Consider the following 16,045-nt stretch of genomic DNA (forward strand, 5'->3'; position numbering starts at 1 on the left):
CACATCTTCCCCATAACCCCATCCCAGAATTTCCGCAGTTTCTCTCTTGCATACGCCTGTGCAAGTGAGGCGACTAGGCTCCCCAAAGGCTGCCCAAATTCTACTCTGCCAAGTTTTCAGTACAGAAAGAACATGTTAAATAATAAATGTGAGTTTGAGTGTAACTAATAAAATTGGAATGTTAAAGAGCAGCATGCTTTTGAAAAGCAGCCTCCTTGTGAGAATGCTCCCTGCTCAAGTCCACGGGAAATAATTCTGAAGGGAGTGATATTAATTAGTAATATAATTTATCTTCTGGAAGCCCTTTCCTTTGATAGCGCTGTGGCACAGTTCATAAGCTTCCAAGCGAGTGCTCAAAGAAAATGGTTAACCACAATTTCTGTTTTGTTTTCCATCCTTGAACAGATAAAAGAGTCAAATTTATTTCAGTATATCTGAGTTTTATACACGTATCACATGATGGAGGATTATGAAGATATAAAAGTGTATTTATGGAGAGTTTTCAATGAAATGGTATGATGCTTATGATGTAATCAAAGGAAAATAGAGCAGTATCCAAAATTAAATTCATGGCCTCTGAGCTCAGATTTCTTAGTTTCCGCTCTAGCTCTGCCATATACAAGGTATGGTACCTTGGCAAGATACTTAACTTTCCTGCTTTCACTTTTCTCATCTAATACAATGAAGGTAATAGTAAAAATCATTGTGTTCAGAATAGTGCCCAGCATATACTCCATAAGTATTAACTGTAATTATTATTATTGCATATTCACAATATTGCCAAGCTTGTAAAAGAAAAATGCAAGGTGAGGAGGATTAGCTGGAAGGTAGTAGCCAAAATGTTATTAATATTTGCTTCTGAATGGTATGTTTATGGATATTTCTTTTCTACAGCATTACACTTTTCTGTAAGTATTCTTTTGTAATACAGTTTAAAAATTAAGTTTTATGCCTACATGGCTTGATGGAAATTGAGGTGGAAATATGGAATAGGTTAAAATTTACAGCACACTATGCTACAGCATTAATGAAATATTAAGAATTTTATACAGGTGATGCGATAGAATTCACATTTATCTTCTTTCAATTCTAACACAATCTAACTATACATTGTTTTTTGAAGTTTAGCCAATGTCAGTTCTACATTCAGAAAAAAAAGTCAAATGTTTATTACGATCTTACAATTTTGGCCTACTAAAACTAAAAATGCTTTATTTTTTAATTTGAAAATCCCATGCAAAAATCCCAAAGGTGCCTTTCATGTTTAAGCTTTAATTAGCAACCACTTTGGTCTCTGACACATATTGTGCAGATATTGAAGTGTTAATATTACTGAAGCTTGATTACAAAAGGCAATGATTAATTTTAAAGCAGACTAAAAAGATATGCCCTGATTACAAAGGAATGATTAAGGCGGAATGTCAGACGTTGCACATTTATAGCAGTCTTTGCCACAGTCAAAGGATAAGACGTTGCAGTTTATATTTAGAATCACGGGTACTTAGTTCTTCATAATGCCGGGTGTTTGCGCCTCGGAGAAAGATCACCACAAGTCCAAGTACGGCCTTAAGACTTTTGGGGCCACCTGGCCAAAGCGAAGCCCCTGACGCAGACTGGACCCAACGAGACGCCGTAGTTCAGTCCCCACCCGGCGAGGCCAACCGGAGGTCCCTGCTGCGGCCTGCAGGAAGGGCTCCAGCCCACGCTGTTGTTAGCAAGTACACGGATTACCGTGAGACAGAACCCTGTGAGGACGTTCGCCCAAAAAAGGGAGGGGGTGGAGGGGAAAGGCCAGCAACACCGAGGGGTGCTACCTAGGCCGGCTCAGACGCCATACCTGGGCGCCTCCATTTTTATTTGCCACCAGCACAGACAGGAAACCCGCGAAGGCCCGGGGCCTCGACTGGGGGGAGCTGCGTTCAGTCGGGAACGAAAGCCGGGCTTCTGCCCCAGGCAGGGCGAGGGTGCAGGGTGCGAGGGGGGTGAACGGCTGTCCTTTGTTAGCCTCGCCCATCCAGAGTCCAGGCCAGCCCGGGGATAGCCCCGAACCGCCCTCCTTCCTCACTCCGCAGTGCCCCTCGCACTCCTCGCCCGAGGGACCGAAAGGCGTCGACGGATCCGCGGGAGCCAGGCCCGAGATGAGTTTAGAGTCCCTGTTTCGGCACATCATCTTCTCGGAGCATCAGGCCGAGGAGGGTCGCCGCGTGATCCGAGAAGGTGGGTGCTTCGGCCGCCCGCTGCGGGGGGTGGGGGGCGCCCTTGTCTCCTCCAGGTGGGGGCTCGGAGCGAAAGGCAGCCCCCAGGGCGCGGGCGGAGAAGGGAGGGGGCTCGGCTGCCCACGTGCACAGGCCTGGGGACTCCAGAAAGCTAGAAGAGGTGTTTAAGGATTTCCTTTGTATTCCAGTAAGGTCCGAGATAAACAGATGTCGTGAAGAAGTGAAGAGAGCAGCCGAGCTGCTGAACGAGGAGAAAGCCAAGTTGGAATCTAAGGTAGCTTGACATGGAGAGCTTGAAAAAAAAATCTATTCGAAATTGCCTTTTTGAAGATATTTTATTATTTAACTAGTTGTGCTTCAAGTAGGAAGCGTACCCCTGGGCTGGTTAGTGCAGTGCCTTCTTGCTGGATAATATTCCAAACTCCAGGTCCAGGGATACTCATTCCAACAAGGCCCTTATCCCAAGGAAACCAGCTTAAGGAATGGAGACTTGATGGTCCATGGTGTGGGATGGTTGACTTTTTAAAAGAGCCCGATGTCACTGGAAAAAATAATTGCTCAATAAGTAGTTGGTGCAGCGTATACGTTTTAAATAGTAAATAATTGAAGAAGTGTGCCCTGTTGATGTAACAGTAGGAATGTGACTTTCCAGCCAGTCTCTGCCTTTTGTATTTTTCAATTCTCTACCACATTTGGGACATTTCTTTCATCCTAAAGTGTAATTTTTTCACTAGCGTCTCTCTTTTCTGCATCATTTGGAAAGTTATGTTATTTAAGTAGAAGCAAGGCAATCCAATGGCTTCCTGAAGGAAGATTTTGAAGGGTGGGTAGAATTCTGGAAAGGCAGAAATAAGTAATAGGAGAAAAGTATTGGGGACAGAGAGAGGATATGAATGAAAGGGAGACATGCCCAAGGCATATTGGGAGAGAAATCTAGTCAAAGCAGAGAGCGGCTATCTGGGAATAGGACGAAAGCATTCCAGGCTTTTGATCAGGGAGCGGTGTGATAAAAGTGGTTTTAGGAAGATTTCTCTGAGCCCTGGGAGGAGGGGAGCTAAGAACATCATCCAAGCATGCCCGAATGATAACCTTGCCTATGGGGGAATACGGGACGACAGTCACTCAAAAATATTTATTCAACACCTAGAGATAAACTAAGCGAGCCCTGTGCAGTGGGAAATCTGTTTTGAGGAAGACTGTTTGCTTAAAAAATGTCTATTTTAACTTACCAGGGTGAGGAATTTCTAGTTTTCTTTGTGAACAAAGTAGTCATCGATCGCTTTTCTACCTGGTGAGTTTCGGCTCTTCTGCCAGGTCTTACTCAAATGTCACCTGTGAAGCCCACCCTTGGGCAGCTTGGAAATTTTTTAAATTACAGTTCAGGGTACCATGTTAAAATTAAACAAGAGTACTTACTTGAATTTGTGTTTGTACCCCCTTACTGTTTTGGAAGCAATGTATTTGGAATTTTTTTCTTAACCATCTTATGTTTCCATAGCTTATGTCCAGGGCCTCGCCCCTACTTTACTTTGGTGTTTGAATGAATTAACGATTACTAATAGTAAGATAACAGGGAGAGTGCTGTCCTTTAAAATAGAAGTTCGGACTGTTACTCAAGTGAGACCCTAGGTCCTGTTTTGCTTGTGAGTAGCAGATCAAGTAGCTGGGAACACTGTAAGCTGATGGGAAGGGCAGAGCTTTAAGAATGTCATGACGTAGCTTTCTTTTTGTTTAAAAAGAATTCAGATACTTAAGCATTGGTAACTGGAAACTTGGAAGTAATAGGCAAAACATACAAATTGGTAATGCTTAGCTGATACTTACTGAGCACTTACTGTATGCTGGGCACTCTTCTAAATGCTTCACCCATGTTAACTCCTTTAACCCTGCCAGGAATCCTATGATGAGGCACCATTATTAATCTCCCTTTATGGGTGAGGAAACACAGAGGTTAGAGGACTTGCCCATGATATATAATTAAAAACAATTAAGCTACCATAATGAAAGTAACAACTGAGTAATGACAGAATATTTTACTAAAACGGATTTCTTGAGCTCTTCTTAGACTTTTTTTCTTCATAAAATCCACATGTAATAATGTGTCTGAAGCTTTTGCAGTTAGTTTAGGGCAGCTTTTAAAAGGTCACTTATGTAAGTTTTTCTACAAAATGTATTTTTCCCGGATTGGTGAAGATGCTGACCTGACAGATAACAAATATTAAAAAGTTTGCTCTTTATATGTCTTCTTTGAAAAAAATATAGGTTTACTCTTTATACTATTTCTCTTTTTTAGCAGCCTGTTTTGTTGAAAATGGAAATGTAATTTGTTGCTAAAATACACATACATAAAAATGTTGACTCAAATATTTATGCTTGAGAAAAGACAGAGCAAGTCCTTAACATTGTTTAGAAACATCTGCTGTAATTTCTAATTAATATAAGCTCTTAAATGTGGATTGTTTTTTAATCAGCTCATATACATGGGTAATAGTATGATTGTATCTTACTAATAAAATTAACATATAAGGCTCACCGTTTCTACAATACTAATTTGTAATTGAAATAATTTGATTTATAATATAGTCAAAATGGTGTGTGTGAGTATGTATGGATAAAGATTTTAAAAGTGGAACCACAATTATAATATAGATGACTAATGGGAGGAACTGAAGAAGTAATCATAAATTGATTTCTTGTATCTTTTATTCTCAGAGTTAATTATATGTCTGCCAATAACAATGAAAATATATTTACTTGGATATTTGACTTGGCATTTATTGACCCAATTTATCAAGTGGAAGCAGCATTGGGAGAAACTTGAACATAATTTGAATAGGCCAGTGCTTTGTGCTGTTTGTACAGTGATACATTCAGACAATATTTGGGGCACTTATTTTGGAAGTTGCTTTTGGTCAAAAAATGTATTTAGGAGGTGCAATACTCATTTTTTTTCTGTTCTGTAAAACCCAGGTAGCATGTAATTAGAACTTGAATGATAGCATTTGCCTTTCAGGGCTCGATGAGTCCTTTAGAATATGTGGTTGCAAAATCTCAGATTATGTAGTATGCGTACTTTGTGAGTTGGAGAGCCGCAGTATGGCTGGTTAGGTTTGGTAATATGAAAACAGAAAGACGAGAATATGCCCTGGATTTGCATTAATGCTTACCAATATACCTAAAGCCTCTGATAAAGGTTTTGAGGTATGGATGACAGAGCAAATCAAAATTAAGGGCTCCCAGAACATTTGTAGTTTCTTCTAAGCATCTAAAAGTTTATTTTTTTTTCTATTTTAAAAATAGTATATAGTTAAAATTTGACTATTTAATCTGTATAAACATGTTATATAAAACCTAATGTAACGCAATACTGTCTCAAAAGAAAGTAAATGGTGGAAAGCTATTTTGTTTCATTTTTCCTCTCACTTTTAACTTATATAAACATTATAACAGTAATAGGGATGGCTCCCCAGGTGGCTCAGTGGGTTAAGCCTCTGCCTTCAGCTCAGGTCATGATCTCAGGGTCCTGGGATCAAGCCCCACATCCGGCTCTCTGCTCAGCGGGAAGCCTGCTTCCCCCTCTCTCTCTGCCTGCCTCTCTGCCTGCTTATGATCTCTCTGTCAAATAAATAAATAAAATCTTTTAAAAAATTATAACAATAATAAAATAATATGGCATGAATTTTTTTTTAATTCATTATATTGAAATAAACAAGTAACTTAAGGTGACTTCTTTTACTTCAAACTGTGCCCAGTCCTTTTTTTTTTTTTAAGATGATAAAACCCCTGCCAGTTAGGGACCCTCCTACTTAGGAGCCCTCGGAGACCAGCAGGCAAAGTCGTATCGGTTAGTACTCTATTACCTAATTAGGGAGAGAACAAAATCACAAGTTGTTATCATTTATAATACTGAAATAGAGTTTTGTTACAGAGATTTTTCTTTTTGTAAAAGTTGCATCAAGAAAAATTTATATCCTTCTATAATTTAATTAATTAAAAGTTACTTAAAAACATAAATAAAAGAACATTATTTCTTCCCTGTAACATTGTTTAAATAGCAGTACATGTGATTTATTTAATCCCAATTTTAGAAAATAATATGAAATTCTGCTTATCACAATTTAACACATTCCTATGTATAGATTCATTAATTCTGACCAGGACACTTCACTTAGTTGTTTGCACTTTCTCTGACTTTTTCACATTGAAGTCTTTTAAGGAACATCCCTCCTGTCCTAAACATGTACAGCTGATTTCTGGAAAATGGTAGTATAGGACTTTGGCTTATTGTCTCTTTTACATTCACTTTGGTCATATGTACAGTTCCATAGTCAGTCAGTGTATTTCTGAGGTTGGAGTCCATTCTATAGAGGACTTTTCTTTTACACTCAAAGTACTTCCTAGAGGTTTGGTGGATGTTTTCTTTACTCCCCAGTGCTAATTCCAGGCCATTTCTCTACGGGTTTATGGTGGCTTGTGCTATGTTCTACCATCTTGTCACCACTTCTCTTTTATGTTAGCCCGCTAACTCGCTGGGTGCTCACCTTTGCCCTTCGAACTGGTCATTCCACTCTTCCTCCTGACCTCTGTCCTTTTTTTTTTTAAATCCGCGGACAACAGTGCAACTCCAAGTGACCCAATTACCTGCTACAGTGTTGGCCCTCAGGCAGTTCCGGCAGAGACTGGATCTAGTAGTCACGAATGTGAGCCTCGGCTTCCTCGGAGACTTGCACAGGGTCTGGAAAGGCTACTGCATTCCTTTCTCACTCTCTCTAAGGACTATTTCAGTCTGCACCTATATTTGATCCTGTCTTCGGAACTACTTAACTCTCAGGAGATAACTTTGCCTTTTGTTTCAGAGAAAATAGAAACCTTCCACCAAGAAATATTTTATTTCCCCCCCTGCTGATCTCCAGCCCTGCCTAAGTGAAAACCCATCTTCTCCCATTTTCTTCCTTTTATCAAGGAGCTGTGCTTCCTCAACAAAGGACAATTCTATCTATGCGTCAAGCCCCATCATCTTCATTATCATTCTCATGGCCATTGTTACGCATATTAGTGGGACGGGGCCTATAGACAGAGGTTGAACATAGACTAGAGAGAAAATACAGTCCGTAGTTAAAAGCCCCTGAGGAGGTGGAAGGAGGATGGGTGGGATCTAGAGCATACGGTAAGAATTCACCTTAGACGAGAGGAGTGAGATTTCTTTTTTTTTCTTATTTTTTAATAATATTTCTTCTTTTTTTAAAATATTTCATTTATTTATTTGTCAGAGAGAAGGAGAGAGAGAGCACACAAGCAGGCAGAGAGGCAGGCAGAGGCAGAGAGAGTAGCAGGCTCCCTGCCGAGGAAGGAGCCCAGGTGGGACTTGATCCCAGAACCCTGGGATCATGACCTGAGCCGAAGTGGGCTTAACCCACTGAGCCACCCAGGTGTCCCGAGGAGTGATATTTCTGTTGTGAAAACAAAATAAGGGGCACTTGGGTGATTGAGTCAGTTAAGAAGCTGCCTTTGGCACAGGTCAAGATCCCAGGATCATAGGATCCAGCTCGGCATTGAGCTCCCTGCTCTGCGGGGAGTCTGCTTCTTCCTCCTCTTCTGCCCCTCCCCCTGCTCGCTGCTCCTGCTCTCTCAAATAAATAATCTAAAACAAAAAACAAAAAAAACCCCTGAAAGTAGTAGGTATTGAGCATGTCATTACTGTAAATCAGACTTTATGCGAAGTATTTACAAACCTTAGCTCAATTAACTCTCTCAAGCACCCTGTGAGATAGAATTACTCCATTATTCGTTTGAGAAAATTGAGATCCAGAGAAATTTAGTACCTTGCACGAGGTCACATCATCATCATAGTAATAATAGGGTTAACTAAATGAGTCTCCTTTTTTTTTTTTTTTTTAAAGATTTTATTTATTTATTTGAGAGAGAGAACACAAGCAGGGGGAGGGCGGAGGGAGAAGCGGACTCCCTGCTGGGCAGGGAGCCTGATGCCAGGCTGGATCCCAGAACCCTGGGATCCTGACCTGAGCTGATGGCAGACGCTTAACTGACTCAGCCAATAAGACAACCCCGAGAACCCTCACTCTTAGCTGCTGTAGTGTAACAAACAGAGCAGAATAAGGGAAGGGTGAGGTTATAGGAAAGTTTGGAGACAGTGACAGGAAACTAAAAGCGTGGTTCTCTAAAAGCCACCCTAGCTTTACTAGTTCAACAATTTTGACGCGTATGTGTCCTGTGTGTTTAATGAAATTATTAATAAGAATGTTTTATTTCTTTGTTCGTCTGCTTTTACTGTTAGGTGGCCTTATGCAAGCAAGGTAGCACCTCGAGTTAGCAGAAGTTTCCCTGTCATCACAGGGGCTTCTCATTAGTAAAGTTCTACTTTAGTCAGGCAGCAGGTTAGCCCCTGAGGGTTAAAAGGCCAGTCAGAAGCACCACCCCTTCCTTAGAAGGCCCTCTCAGTTTGGGTGGTTTTGGCTGCAAATAATAGAAATTCAGTTCAAAATGGCTTAAACATATTGAGAAACGATTGGCTTAAATATTTGAAAACCCAACCTTTGATTCTACCGTTATATCCTTTGGAATTGCATCGGTTGCTTGTTAACAAAAATGTAACCACGGTGGCTTTACCGAATAAGGGGTTATTTTTTTCTGTGTTACAGAAAGTCTGGAGGTAGGAGATCCATGGCCATTTATTAAAATTGCTCAAGAAAGTCGTGAAAGACCGCGGTATATTCTTTCCATTTCGCTATGCTGAGCATGTGGCTTTCATCCTTACGGTCACAGCCCTGCTCCGTCTGCAGGCATCGTATCTGAATCCAGGTGGAAGAAGAGGAGAGCATGAAAATCAAAAAACTTCTCATGTGGTTTTATCATTGTTTTGGTAGAAGGAGAGCCCTCTCTAAGGACTTAGTCCTGCATCCTAAGGATTAGAATTTTGTCACATGGCCAACCTTGGAAAATGGAGCCTAGGAATATAAATACTTTTAACTGGATGCGTTACTGCACTGAATAAAATTGGAGTTTGGGGGCACCTGGGTGACTCAGTGGGTTAGCCTCTGCCTTGGGCTCAGGTCATGATCCCAGGGTCCTGGGATCGAGCCCACATTGGGCTTTCTGCTCAGTGGGAGCCTGCTTCCCCTTCCTCTCTCTCTCTCTGTCTGCCTCTCTGCCTACTTGTGATCTCTGTCTGTCAAATAAATTTTTTAAAAAAATCTTAAAATTGGAGTTTTATTAATAAAGAAGAATGGCAGAATGCTTGTTGTCCTTATGTTCCCCTAAAAGTAACTAACAACTCCCAGAGCCACATGATTTTACCTTCTAAATCAGGGAGAGAGAAAAGAAAGTTTGTTTGAAGCTTTCTCTAAATTGCAAAGGAATTATCCTCATCAGATACCTTCTCTATACCTTCTCATATACACAAATTATAACAATAGCTGTGATCAAAGGTAGTAAATTCTCCCAAATTCAGTGGGCTGTCTAGGGATAGTACAGGTTTCCAAAAACCAATAGTTAACCAAGGAAAGGAGGAATGCATGTTTGGGAGGCAACCACATTGACTACAAGAAATATTTTAGTGGTCAAAGCCAGAATGACCATGTAGAGAAGCCCTGTCGTTGGTTGGAATATGTAAGGTTAATTATGTTTATCGTTTAATCTTAGTATGATTTGTCATGTATGCAAGGATACAGTGCAGGATTTTCCCTTGTAAGTTACTCCTCAGTCAAGCAAGAGTTGTTTGATGTTGGAGTCCCAAAAAAGCCGTTACGTTATTACATGCACTTAAAATGCCTTTATTTTGAACAAGAGCTCAATGAGAGTTTGAGATGTTTGAAGGAATCACCTGATTGATTTTTAAAAAGTAGACAAAGACATTTAACAGATTCAGTTATTATTCCTGGGAGTATGATCTCAGAATTCTAAGTGCTAAATGTCATTGTGAAAAAGCCACTTAATAATGACCCCCCCAAAATCCACAAATCTTGAAAACATAATATTATGATAAAAAAGCAACCTATAGAAGGCACATAAGTATGATACCATTTAAAAACACACAAAACATCTATGCGGGATTATAAATTTCTAGTGAAGTTTAATGACATGCATGGGATGATAAGTAGCACCATCAGTAGTGATTATCTCTGATGGGGGTTGAAAGATAAATGTAATCAGGGAAGGGTATACAGGTCACTTGAGCCGTACACATAATGTTTAATTTCTTAAGCTGGGAGCGGGGACATAGCTATTATGTGACTTTAAAAAATAAAGACACATTTTATAAGTTACAAAGCAGTATTTATAGTCTATTCAATATAGTCTATTCAAAAAGCTATACAGTCATCACTAATTACAGAACATTTTCATCAGCCCAAAAGGAGCTCTGTGCCCTTAGCAGTTCCTTTCCATCCCCGTCAAACCCCACCAGCCCTAAGTCACCACTAGTCTGTCTACTCCTGTCTCCACACGTGGCCTGTAAGTGGGATTCTAGGACAGCTGGCCTCTTCTGACTGGCTTCTTTCACTGAGCATGTTTTCAAGGTTCATCCATATTGTAGCATGTATCGCTACTTCATTCCTTTCTATGGCCGAATAATATTCTATTGAATGGATATACCAGATTTGTCTGCCCATTCCTCAGTTCATAGACATGGGATTGTTTGCACTTTTTAGCTATTATGAATAATGTCACTATGAATATTTGCCTGCAAGTTTTTGTATGAACATGCATTTTCAGTTCTGGGTATTCCATCCAGGAGTGGAATTTCTGAGTCTTGTGGTTAGGATAGGTTTAACTTTGTACGGAAATGCCAGACTGCATGGCAGCAGCTCCAATCCTACTTGCCGCCAGCAGCATCCCAGGGCTCCAGTTTCTCTATAGCCTCATGAACCCTTGGGATTTTCTGGGGTTTTATTTGTTTTGTTTTTGTGTTAAAGCCATCTTAGCAGGTGTGAGACAGTATCTGGTTTACACTTTGGTTTTGGTTTATATTTCAAGTTCCCTAATGACATAATGCTTGACGTCTTTTCAGGTGCTTATTGGCCATTTGGCACATCTAGTCGTAGGATGAGCTGTTTGATAAATGGGTGTGTCCATGGTTCTAGTTCTTTTATTGGGGGGCACTGGTCTCTGAGTAGTGATCGCTCTTCATACCGATAGAACTGAAATGATTACATTTCTAATTGAAGTGAAAAATATTACATGTAGCATTTATTGAACTCCTTTTTCTCAACTTTGTTTTCATGATCTTAAGAAAATCTGGAGAATATTTCATGGTAATAGCAGTTTAGAGCAAACTCTGTAACAGTATGCCAGATAGCCTTTCTATTTGGAAGTTCCTATAAAATAAATCACAAAACTTGCACACTTCCTGGCTTGGGTCCACAAAGTGGAAAATCTACTGCACTGTTTCTAATTGTATAAAATCTCCACTAGGGTGCCTGTTTCTTTCTTCTCTTCTCTTGTATTTCTTTCTTCTCGTTTCTCTTTTCTTTTCACCTTCCTTTCCTTTCCCTTCAAAGAGCTACTCTAAGTAAATTGTTTAGCCTGAAATGTTAGAAGTGTTCTCAACAGGAAAAAACAAAAAGCAAAAAACAAAAAAACAACTTCCTTTCCAGGAACTGAGAGAAGGGTTCTCTAATTAAAGAACAGTAATAAGTTAGTGGCTCAGTGTGCAGAAGGCATGAGAGTACATTTAGTTTGCTAACCTCCTAAAACTACACAGCACAAAAGATTGCCCTTTCAAAAGTTGGCCTTTTTGCGTTTTGTGATTTCTTAGAAAATCAATTAACTGTGTTCCTCATTTCTGAATATCTCCAATCACACATTGGGTAATTATTCATTCAACAAACATTCATTAAGCAACTTCTGCATCACACCATGAATAACTGGAAATAAATTACATAATGATTCTCTACCTGAATTTGAGAGTTGGCATCAAACAGCTTCCATGTATAAACTTAACTGTAAACTCAAAATTCTTGATGTTCTCCTTTCTAAAAAAAAAAGTTTGTAATAACTTTTGATGTTTTCTGTGTGGTTCTGTAAAGAAAACCTCTTCATATTTGTCACAAGTTATTGAAGCATAAAAATAGATGAGGGCACAAGATGTCCTTAGAGAACAGCACTGGGCATTTTTGTGGTGTTAGTCTGTTTTTCTAAGGGTGTTTGCCTTTGCAATGGGTTCTTTTGTTCTGGAATCTGTAAACCATTCTTTGACTTCAGGGATTTTGCACTGTTGTCTCCTCTGCCTGCAATGCTTCTTCCCGCAGCTAGGGGTGTCTTGTGTCTACTCGCTTCTTTTAGGTCTCTTTCAGCAGGGTGGCCAACAATTCCACTTTGGAATGTGAGACTTTACGTCAAGACATGCAAATTTTGATGGCTCTTTACCTGAGGTTACAGTTGCCACTTGAGAGCTATGGTTTTTAAAGGAAACTCCCCTTTTTTTTAAAAAAAGCATTTTTTTTTTTAGATTTATATTTATTATTTATTTGACAGGCAGAGATCACAAGTAGGCAGAGAGAGAGAGAGAGAGAGTGGTGGAAGCAGGCTCCCTGCTGAGCAGAGAGCCCAGTGAGGGGCTGGATCCCAGGACCCCGGGATCATGACCTGAGCGGAAGGCAGAGGCTTTAACCCACTGAGCCACCCAGGCGCCCCAAGAGCTATGGTTTTTAAAGTGTGACCTGCAACCTAGGCATCCCCAAGACTCCCTCAGGAGGTCTGTGAGGTCAAACTATTTTCTTAATGATGGGAAGGCATTATTTGCCATTTTCACTGTGATTGCGCACACATTGATGGTAAGTAAAGGCGATGATGGGTAAAACCGCTGGTGCTTAGCACAAATCAAGGCAGTGGCACCCAACTGCTCTAGTAGTCATTGTCTTCTTCACTGCTGTCAGCTCACAGTAAAGAACAGAACCCACCAGTTTCACTACACAGCTTGATTGTTTTGAAGTTGACCATTGGGTCTATGAGGTTTTTTTTGTTTTTGTTTTTGTTTTTTTTTAAGATTTTATTTATTTATTTGACAGACAGAGATCACAAGTAGGCAGAGGGGCAGGCAGAGAGAGAGAGAGGAGGAAGCAGGCTCCCCACGGAGCAGAGAGCCCGAAGTGGGGCTCGATCCCAGGACCCTGGGATCATGACCTGAGCCGAAGGCAGAGGCTTTAACCCACTGAGCCACCCAGGTGCCCCGGTCTATGAGTTTTTAATACCGTGTGTGATGAAATGGAAGTTCACATAAAGTACCTATATTCCAAAGTACAATGACTGTCTCAAGGGAGAGTACTTACATGTTTGAGTTACAAAATGAACTAACCTTATTTTTTCTTTGCCCCTCCCCTGGAACACCATTTTTACTTGAATAACTGGCAGGCTATAGTTATTTAAACTTGGGTACTTGGCTAAATTTTCTCAAAAATGGAGTGAGCCTGACATTTCGAGGCAAACAACTGATAGTAGTAATAGTATCTTGCCAATGATAATATTCAACCTTTCAAACAAAAGTCTGAATTTTCAAAGACTCTTATCTGTCACTATAAACTTCACAGTATTTTTCCCAATACTTAAAGATTTTTCTGATGAGTTTGTTAATGATATTAATGAATGTTATTTTTTAGTATCATATAATTAAATGTATTAACATTTGGAGAATCGGAATAACAGTTCAGTGAAGCAGTATTTCCCAAATGACCAGCACATGTCACAAAACCATACATGAATAAAATATCCTCTGAAAGCACAGGATAGACCAACAGGTTTTATTGTAATGGTAGGTGGAAAGTTCTCTGAAATGATTCCACACTGCAACTAACCTTTAAGGAACTTTCACTGGTTTAGTTCGGGTACAGTGTCAAGCATACCCACAATCATTTGAAAAGGGTATTAAAATACATTGTGTGAGGCCAGATTTCCTGCATGTACTTCAACCAAAAAATGTATTGCAAAAGATTGAATAAAGAAGTAGGTGTGAGAATTCAGTTGTCTTCTATTAAGGCAGACATTAAAAAGATTCACAAAAAAATGTAAATCCAGCTCTTCTTACTACTTTTTTTTGGGGGGAAGTACTATTTTTTCTTAGGTATATATTTTTAAACATGTAGTAAATTTACTGTTACATTAGTTCTTAATGAATTAATGAATTAAATTAATTTATTAAATTAATTAATGAATTAAATGTTTCTTAAAATTTCTGTTTTAATATCTGATACAGAAAATATTGATAGGTCTAGCTTATGAAAACAATCTAACAATGTCTTCAGTAATTTTTTAAGACTATAAAGTCCTTAACACAGAAAAGTCATGAGACCAAAAAGTTTGGTAAGGACTGCTGGAGAGGATCCTCTCTGACCTCCAGGATATCAAATGGTATCACCCAGTCCCATCTCTCCTTGTTCACAATCCTTTATTTTGTAACACTTACTGCATCATGACATATTTTGTATCGATCTGTTTATTACTTGTCTCCCCCCAAAGGAATGTAAGCTCCACAAGGAATACAAATTTATCCAGTTTGTTCGCTACTGTTATTCCCAGTATCTAGAACAGTGTACACGTGCTGGCTTCAATTGTAGAGGGTGTTAAATAAATATTACTGAGTGAATAAATTAAAACTTTTCTCATAGGATTCTGTTTTCTCTTCTGTGAATTCTCCTTGTTTTAGCTGGTGGCTTTCTTATATAATGGTGTATATTCTTATGAGCTTCAGATTCTTCTGTTGTGAACTTATCTTTAGCAGGGCTTATGTTTCCTAGGGTACCAAATATTCCCTTGATAAAAAAGACATCCCTATGGAACAGTATCACCCCGGCTGCGAGGCGTGTACAAATATCACTTGTTCAGAACCAGTTTTTATGTTAATTTCTGAGCTTAAAATTTCTGCAGTACATGAGTGAGAGATACATAAATCTCATATCCATGAACCATTCAAGCTTGGGGTTGGAGCTTCTTGGGGATGACACCTTCCACTCATGGCTCAATGGGGGCAGCTCATTTATATGCTGCTTCTCTAAACCAATGAATGGAGTTTTGTTATTCCACTTGCACAGCTGGCGTAGACACTGCTCAATTCCTGACTACTCAGTGAGCCCAGTTCCAGCTCCCTCTGGTCTTGACTTTTGGTCTTATGTGGGCATTTAAAACTCTAGCCCCTAACACCTGTACCCAATCTCAAGGATACCCCTTGGACTTAAATTCTAGCACACTGTTTTTAACCTGAGTCACCTCTTTGTGTTTGGAATGACAATTTCCCATTCTTGCTTTCAATTTGACTATGTAAATGATATCTTATTTTAAAATGTAGTTCTATTTTATATAGCATTCCTCTATATTTGAGCAGAAAGTGGGTCCTTCCCACATTTGCTTAGACTGCCATATTAACCAGAATTCTTAACTTTAATTCTTTAACTTTAAAATTTTTTAATGCCTCAACTCCCTCATTCTTGGATTTTTATTTCTTTTTCATCTTCTGGTCAGTCTGTATAACTGTTCAAGTAATTTTTCAGGAACTATTATGCATGATGAATTTTCTAAGCCATTAAGATCTTAAATTTCTTTCTATTGTTTTCACACTTGAATGAAAATTTGTCTGTATACAGCATTCCTGGCTCATGCCTGTTTATAGAAAATTACGTAGATCTAACACTACTGATTTTCTAAAAGTTTTTATTTAAATTCCAGTTAACATACAGTGTAATACTAGTTTCAGGAGTACAGTTTAGTGATTTGGTACTTACATACAACATCCAGGGATTGTTCATCAATCAAATCAGTGGCATTACTGATTTTTGAAATTTATTAATGCAGAAGAGAAATACTGAAATCAGCCTTTTTTTTTT

The 16,045-nt window shown here is 39.3% G+C and overlaps 1 protein-coding gene and 1 long non-coding RNA gene across 2 annotated transcripts in view; one reads left to right on the forward strand and one right to left on the reverse strand.

Moving 5' to 3' along the window:
• Positions 1-1,066: 1,066 nt before the first annotated feature.
• CCDC172 (coiled-coil domain containing 172) overlaps positions 1,067-16,045 on the forward strand; it is a 55,185-nt gene continuing 40,206 nt past the window's right edge. Inside the window, exons 1-2 of the mRNA XM_044240598.1 lie at positions 1,067-2,217; positions 2,405-2,490. Of these exons, the coding sequence (XP_044096533.1) occupies positions 2,139-2,217; positions 2,405-2,490 (165 nt within the window). The 5' untranslated portion in view covers positions 1,067-2,138. The remainder of the gene's footprint in view (positions 2,218-2,404; positions 2,491-16,045) is intronic.
• On the reverse strand, positions 2,538-7,020 carry LOC122901143. The gene is made up of 3 exons (XR_006383370.1): positions 6,858-7,020; positions 4,041-4,142; positions 2,538-2,757 (listed from the first exon to the last, which is right to left on the reverse strand). It is a non-coding gene; the product is annotated as an uncharacterized LOC122901143 (long non-coding RNA).

Source organism: Neovison vison, chromosome 2 (genome assembly GCF_020171115.1).
Source record: "Neovison vison isolate M4711 chromosome 2, ASM_NN_V1, whole genome shotgun sequence".
In the NCBI taxonomy this organism is placed as follows: domain Eukaryota; kingdom Metazoa; phylum Chordata; class Mammalia; order Carnivora; family Mustelidae; genus Neogale; species Neogale vison.